The sequence below is a fragment of the Pyxicephalus adspersus genome, chromosome 11 (genome assembly GCF_032062135.1).
Source record: "Pyxicephalus adspersus chromosome 11, UCB_Pads_2.0, whole genome shotgun sequence".
Taxonomy (NCBI): Eukaryota; Metazoa; Chordata; class Amphibia; order Anura; family Pyxicephalidae; genus Pyxicephalus; species Pyxicephalus adspersus.
Window position 1 is genome coordinate 42,090,744 of NC_092868.1, and position 8,232 is coordinate 42,098,975.

Here is an 8,232-nt window from a genome sequence, read left to right on the forward strand (position 1 = left end):
AAACATGTCAGTGTGTTCACTCCCTTTGTCATTTTTCTGCGGCTGAACACAAGGCTTTTTATATTTGTTTTTGGTTTTACTGCAGCTTCTCTCCATATAATTCCTTGCTTTCTTTCCAAGGATTTAGGGGGTGCGCTCCAGTCACCAGTTCATTTGCAGAGACTGCCTACCACACTAAGAAAAGTGCATGCGCTAATATTTGTAATGCAGCACACCGCAACACACAATAGTGCCTTACTATGCATTGAGATCCTATTAGAAATGGCATTGCACCCATCTTTGTGGGGTGGAGATGATGTTAGAGTTATTTTTTTAGCACTTTGTTCTTGATTTTGTGTTGTGTCTTTTGTTTTTCTGAACAACCACCCCTAAACCCCAAACCCATATTTACATGTTTTACATTTGATATATCTTTGTAGGGACGGTGTGATGTCAATCTCAGGAACAACAGAAACCAAACTCCTCTACACTTGGCAGTGACCCATGGTCATATCAGCCTTGTGCAGCTTCTGGTGACGGAGGGAGCGGATGTAAATGCAGAAGATGAGGATGGGGATACTCCTATGCACATAGTGCTGGTACAGCAACACCTCACCTCTCTGGAGCCTGAAGGCATTGGGTCAGCTATGCTGAACAAGGTAATGCCGGATACTGCATGTACTGTGAGGCTGTGGTATAACAATATGTATGATGGGGTATAAGGCAAACATGACATCTTGGTCTGACTAATTGTCACATGATGCTGTGAGGTGGGTTTAGGATGGATATAAGCAGAACTGACAGGTTGGAACCTCTCCAGTCACAACTGTATTTTCATACTCGTAAGAATAGCTCAATCTTTGTCTTAGGATCTTCAAGTATTATGTGTTCACCATGCTAGGTAATTTGTCATTGTGTCCTGAATTCTTTATCAAAAGACACCTTTAAGTTAATTACATAGGTAATGTCATTTTTAGAACCGGCACCATTATCACAAAAGCTAAAATATAAACTGAATTAATTAACTTAATTAACTAATTTTCTTTTCCAATATAGTGATGTACAAAACAAAATTAAATTTGGCCCAGTAGACTGAAAACTAATGAGCTGTACAGAGCAAAATAAATGGTCTTTCCTAACCCAGTAGTCTTAGTTTTAGCAAATAAGATTGTCTTATTCAAACCTTCCATTTAATTGCTTTTAGTAGGCAGTAAGGCAGATAATTCTCGTCCGATTATCACTTCAGGGCTCGTATCAGAAGAGAATCTGACGTGTGTACATCACTCGTCAGACATTGTTCATGGATCTTTCCTGGCAGATCCATTAAAGAGGAACTACTGCAATACAAGTGAAGGGGAGAGAATGCAGTGGAGTGCTGCTCGCTTGTTCTCCCCCACTCAATAGAGAACAATGGCGCTGTATGTACAGCGCTCGTTTATGCATCTTTTAGTCTTTGGAAAAGATTGTGAAACATCCTTTCCAACTACAAAAATCTAACATGTGTACATTGCCTAAACACTGCATATCGGGAATACCTATAAGGCCGGCCATTTTGGAGATGCTCTGATTTCATCTAGCTATTACAATTTGGCTCAAGTCAAAGTCGCTCCTTGCTGATTTTTCCTGACTGCGCACTCAAACACTGACTGCTCATATGCTGGCTAATATATCCCAACCCTTTTACAAGAGCCCCTCTACCAAGATAATCAACATTACCCCATCTGTTAGTGGTTTTGAATGTTTTGGCTGATTGGTGTAGAGTTGTATCCTATTCAATGTATTTACTGTATGATAGCCTCACAACCCTATCAACCTCTACTTCTCAATGAATTATCCAGCCTCTAATATGATTTCCCTAGAGCTGAATTATTTATAAGGACGAGCTTTGTGTGTCTGAAAAATGCAATCATGACCTCATGTGAAGTATCAGATTGTAGAATGTATATTATTACTTCATACTTTATGTATAATCTTTTCCAGCTGCAAGCTACTGGATTGCTTGGAAATGCAGAATTAAATGTTGGAACAGCAATCACTTGTTTCTTGGCTCTATCAGGGGCGGACATTAACTACGCCAATCATCGCGGAAAATCCCCTGTAGACCTGATAATCGATGGAAGGATAGCACACCTTGTGAAAAACTTTGCTCAGAGATTCAGGTACAAATGTTCTCAGGTGATCAAAGGGACTCTAACTATTCATATACCTAATCAGGTGCTTTCTAGGTTGATACATAAATATCTCAGCGATGGGGGAGCAGTTCACCAGCATAAGAAAAAAGTCTGCACTGTCTTGAAAAAAAGAGGTTGTCATTGCTGACCCATCGCCCTTCAGCCAGGCTGGCCATCTTGATTCATTTCTTCGAGTCAGTGGCCTTCTACAAAGATGTAAGGGCTTCTAATTGTTCCCAGATATAGCTATGCTGCATGGTTTTTCCAGCTAAAAGACTTAAGGTACTGAAGGTACTGGAGCCAGTGGGTTGGAAAAACAGTTAAGCAAGGCCCCAAGCCAAAGGATAGGCAAAAGAGGCAGCCATCCTTGGATTGACAGGGTAACACAAAAGGCTAGGAGCTGAAACATATGACACTAAAGTAATTCGTAACTTAGGGCAGGAGCACATGGGTCTTTTCACCTTGTGCCCCTTTAGATCATTGTACCTCACTTTTTGGTAACAGTGCTTTCTGGCAATAAATAGGATATTTATTTTTTTGTCCATTAGACAGAAAATCAGGACATGTACAAATAATTTATGAAATGCAATTTTAATAAAGTCCACATCTACTACAGGGAATTAGTTGACATGCAAAATTCAGGCTTCAGCAAGTCCCACAACTTCCCTATATGATACAGTATTATAATATTTTTATTTTTCTATGTATTCGATTTGAGAAAATTTCCAGTTTCTTCAAAATGGAGGTGGAGGGGACATAATTCTATTTAATGTACAGCACTGTGTAATATGTTGGTGCCGTATAAATCCTGTTTATTAATAATAATAAAAATATTAATAATAAAAGTCCAATCATGAAAAAAAAGTTGTAACCTATAGTCAAGAAAACTTTCCTATGGCTAGGAGTGCATTCAACAGGGACAGGAAATAAAACCTGACCTTCCCGGAATCCAAATCATAGGAAAAATGGTTTGAATGGAATACATTGAGAGGAATTCTTTGTTAAATCTGCACTCTAAACCCTTTCCTCCCCATTTCCTGTATTTATACCTTTGTATAATTTTGTTTCGCTGTTGTATGCCTTTTTATATTACATTCTTGCTTGTCTTTTAAAGGTTGTGCTGGTAAGAATACTTTGAAATAGTATTTTAAAGTTGCCTCTTTCTGTTCTTTTACTTACAGGGAACAACAAGCTGAAGCAGATTCCTCTACCATAAGCTGCACCCTTCGCAGGGTCCACACCACCCCAAACACCATGACCAACCTGAGCCTTCCCACTTCTATTAGTCCTGCTGAGTGCCTGGTGTGCTCAGAACTTGCAGTGCTTGTCAACTTCTTTCCATGCCATCACAGCATAGTGTGTGAAGGTAAGCGCACCTGTCATATAAACAAATACCCATTTACATTTTTCATTTACACTTAAACTCACTATGTAATCTCTGTAATCTCTCTGCCATTCAATAAACACACATTTGTTACAAATGAAATGTACTACAAATGTAATATTGCCTTGATAGGGGCAAAGGTATGGCAATAGTTAAAAATGAGGTGGATGAACCACCAAAATACTTGGGGTAGGATGTTGCAATAGCTAAAAGCTGACCTCAATCTTACTTTCAGCCCTGCGCAGTATCCTTTCTTGTATGAAAATTGCTTCTACTGATTTTACAGCACAGTATGAGATTCTTACAGTGTGCATTAGAATCTTTAGCATGTCAAGTTGAGCCTGGCTGTGAAGGACATCTAGAATGATTTCTCTCATTTCATGTTCCCCCTAGAGGGTGCTATAATAATCCCTAATATGTAAAGAATGAAACCCTAGTGAATACATTTGCAGATGACACCAAACTATGTAATGGAATTAAGTCCATACAGGATGTCTATAATCTACAAGCAGACCTGATGTACAAATGACATTTAATATAGATACATGTAAAGTTATGCACTTGGGGGCTAACAAAACATGAATGCTTCATACTGTCTAGGGGGAATAGATCTGGGGGAGTCAGAAATGGAAAAGGATCTGGGGGTTCTGGTAGACCATAGACTTAATAACAGCATGCAATGCCAAGTTGCAATATCTAAAGCTAGCAAAGTACTTTCTTGTAATAAAAGAGGAATAAACTGCAGAGATGGAGACATAATCCCGCCCCTGTACAAGGCATTGGTCAGACCACATCTGGAATATGCAGTCCAGTTTTGGGCACCATTTCACAAAAAGGACATTGTGGAATTGGAGAGAGTGCAGAGTATAACAACTAAACTAATAAAAGGAATGTAGGAGCTCAGCTATAAGGAGAGATTAGCTGAACTGAATCTATTCTCCCTTGAGAAGAGACGTATAAGGGGGGGATATGATCACCCTGTATACCGGTCCATATAGAGAACTCTCTTCTCCATTATTCACTTTGAGATCGTTACAAAGAACAAGGGGGCACTCTGCGTCTGGAGGAAAAAAAGTTTAAGCTCCGGATAAAGAAGTGATTCTTCACTGTAAGGTCCGTGAAAATGTGAAATCGGCTCCCTCAGGAAGTAGTTTCAGCAACTACTATAGATTGCTTTAAAAAAAAGCTGGATGATTTCTAGAAGCACAGAATATAACTGGGTATAAGGGCTTTAAAGTAAAAATAACAGTGACTGTTGATCCAGGGAACATCTGATTGCCTCATGGAATCAGGAAGGATTTTTTCCCCCTGTTGAAGCAAATTGTACCAGGGATTTTTTTTGCCTTCCTCTGGACCAACTATGTCCATAGGGTTTTATATCTGGGATATGTTTATTCAGTGGTTGAACCTAGTGGTTTACCTAGTGGTTGAACTTGATGGACGTATGTCTTTTTTCAACCTAACATACTATGTAACATATTTGTATTTGCCAGTAAATACATTTTTCCCCCCCCAGAATGTTCCAGAAGAATGAAGAAATGTATAAAATGTCAGGTATCAATCACCAAGAAAATTAGACAAGGTGAGTACATAGTTCTTTTTTGTGTCCTACTTAAAGTAGAACTTTTGTACCCTGAATATGTAAATAGACCTTACTACCTAAAATATACCTTTCACTAATAGACCATATAAGCTGCCCTTCTGACCTGGCTCTAATAAATACAGATTCCCAGGTTGGTGTGCTGATCCTCTGTCACCCACCAGAAACTTATGGGCAAACTACTGAAACAGAAAGATCAGACTTACATTCATTCAATCAGCATTCTTTAGAACTAGTAAAGTACTAGTAGCCTATACAATCTCTCCATGACAGGTCCATATGAACCGGACGCAAATGTTTTTGGTAGGTAAAGTGCAATCATTTGGGGGGCTACAAGTACCATGCAAGTCCCCATTGCTACACCTGAATCCCATAGGTTTGTCAAAGCTTCCTTGCCCTTAACCTGCTGAGGCAGAACATCACAGTAAATAGCAAGAGGAAGGTGTGGAAGGAAGCATAAAACCTAGACACTACCTGAAAGTGTTGAATCTTTGATAATGGGAACAAACTAGGATTAAGATGTAGTGACGGGGAATTTGCCCATACAGTAAGTACTTTATATGTTTAACTTATACGTTACCACAATACAATGGGTCTAAATTATTAAAGCTCTCCAATACTGGAGAAGATAGACTATCATGGGAGAACCTAGGTGATCCAGTAGACCTAGAATGGATGTTTTAAAAATCATTTACCATTAGTTGTCAAATATTTTCTGTCTTGGACCAGATGCTTTCCAGCCCAGTGTGTAACCCTTTTCCATAACCCCAATATTGAATTTAAATCTCCTAATATGTAACCTCCCTTTAAACTTAAACATGCAATAACGTGCAAACACAGCCAAATCAACCTAAACACAGATCAAAATCAGACTACACCATGCAGCACTTATGGCTTGGAGGTCCCAGTGAAAATAATTCACAACTTGATTGTAGAATTGGCCCTAGGGCTGACCTGACTGGCAATACATCTTCCCAAACTACAAAACCAGCATGTGGTCTCAAAAGATCTGCTCTTCATAACTATGACACTAACTGCTGGTTGCATAGAACTTCCTGGGAGCTCTAAAATTTGGGTGGTTATTATGCTATTTTCAATAATTAGAGTGAACCTTGGCTGGACCCTGCTTTCCTATAGAAATGCTACCACAGTAGGCACACAAGCTAGGAAATTGTAATGGAAACGACTTTTATGTTCGTAGAAATGCTTTGGAATTCATAGAGCTCAGATCCACAATTGAAGGGAGTGACCCTGTTATTGGAAATGTTTTTCAGATAGCACAGAGGTGGATGGCATTCCCAGCCAAGAGGCATCAGATACACGAAAGATGATGGAAGAGCTACAAAACCGGTATCGTCAGATGGAGGAACGGATCACCTGCCCGATCTGCATTGATAGTCACATTAAGCTTGTATTTCAGTGTGGCCACGGCTCCTGCACAGATTGCAGTACATCCCTTACTTCTTGCCCCATCTGCAGGCAAGCTATCCGGGAACGAATACAGATATTTGTCTGAGACGGGCTGCTGGTGTGACTGCAGGGCCGGGCGCCACTGTAGGCCCCAAGGACACAATATATGCCTGAGCAAAGCATGATAGGGTTGACCCCTCCCCAAGGCAAGGCGTAAGTAAGGAGACAAGAGGGAGGTCCAACTCTGCTCAAGATGAAAACGTGGCTGCTGTGTGTGTGTGTTTTGAACACTTCAAACCAATATCTATCAAATTTCACACTGGAAGGGCTAATATAATGCAGTCTTCCTGAACCCACATTTTTCAAAGGGATTGATGAAGCCACCATCACTCATCCAAATATGCCATGGCTACCCAATCCTAACATGGTTTCCATCTATTCCATTCTTCCTATGTTTTACTACAATGAACCAAAATCCTGGCCTTCCAACAGAAAACTTTGCTTCAATTAAATTTTCAGCATACTTGACCATAAGATGTAGCATCACAGCAATACATTAGGTAGACGCACATCATTGGCCAAGGAACATCACACTGTACAATTGATGTGCCACTCTATTCAAGAAATGATAACCCATAACATGGTTGGTTCCAGTTTACAGATATTATTTGTGATAAAAAATGTATGGAGGTCAATTATACCTAGGTGTCATACCAGTAGGGTGGTATAGAGACATTTTTTAAAAATTAAATTTATTTATTTCATTCTCTATAGGATTCTTCATTGTGAAAACCACACCACAAATTGTCAGGGCACAGGGATTAGTAGCAAATTCAAGGATGGCTCATTTTTATGTGTACAATATAGGAAACATGTATAATACCAAAATAAAATCTGGCTTGTTAATATTACAAACTTTGGAGAGTTTTGTATTAAATGTACAGTTATCATCCTTAAAATTAAATGTATAAAAGGTGTAGCAAAAATGGAGTTATATAGTATATGCAAAATACATTGCTGGAATCTAAAAGAATGAGCAGTTTGGTATGCAGTTTCTTTTAAATTAATGTTCAGTTTTATGATCCAGATATCATGTATATATTAAGGGATAATGCAAGTATTTGTACATATTCTCTTCCTTTTATAGCCAAATTATTCTATAACCTGTTCACCATGGGAATGTTGGGGGGGGTACAACTTCATGGGTAAATGTAACAACAGTTTGGAGTGGGACTTTAAATATAATAAATACATGTTGTCTAGGATTAGTAAGGAATGAATCTGGAAAAGCCTTACCAACCCTGAACGGAGCTGCAACTACAAGATGCCCATTAGCCCAACTTTGGTACACTGCCAACGGAGAACATTCCAGCAAACCAATCCAGAAACCAACATACCCTGAGAGAAGACTTATTAACAACTTCTAACCAAACAGTTCATGGATTGCTGGCCTGGTCTTGTGAAAACTCCATAGATTAGATTATTTCCTCATTAAACAGTCTTCTGAAAGTGTCACTACTTCCCACAACTCCATATCTCCCCTCCTATTGTGTGTTACTTCCCCACCACCTTAATTGTAAGCTCTTCGGGCAGGGTCCTCTCCTCCTGTGTCACTGTCTGTCATTTGCAACCCCTATTTAATGTACAGCGCTGCATAATATGTTGGCACTATATAAATCCTGTTTATT

The 8,232-nt window shown here is 39.3% G+C and overlaps 1 protein-coding gene across 7 annotated transcripts in view; it reads left to right on the plus strand.

Annotated features, from left to right (window-relative positions):
- The window catches only part of MIB2 (MIB E3 ubiquitin protein ligase 2), a 69,627-nt gene extending 62,168 nt beyond the window's left edge, over positions 1–7,459 (plus strand). For all 7 annotated transcript variants that reach the window (XM_072427145.1, XM_072427150.1, XM_072427149.1 and 4 more), the window contains 5 exons: positions 420–638; positions 1,960–2,138; positions 3,332–3,516; positions 5,051–5,116; positions 6,409–7,459. In XM_072427145.1, the coding sequence (XP_072283246.1) occupies positions 420–638; positions 1,960–2,138; positions 3,332–3,516; positions 5,051–5,116; positions 6,409–6,650 (891 nt within the window). In that variant the 3' untranslated portion in view covers positions 6,651–7,459. The remainder of the gene's footprint in view (positions 1–419; positions 639–1,959; positions 2,139–3,331; positions 3,517–5,050; positions 5,117–6,408) is intronic.
- The last annotated feature ends 773 nt before the right edge of the window (positions 7,460–8,232 follow it).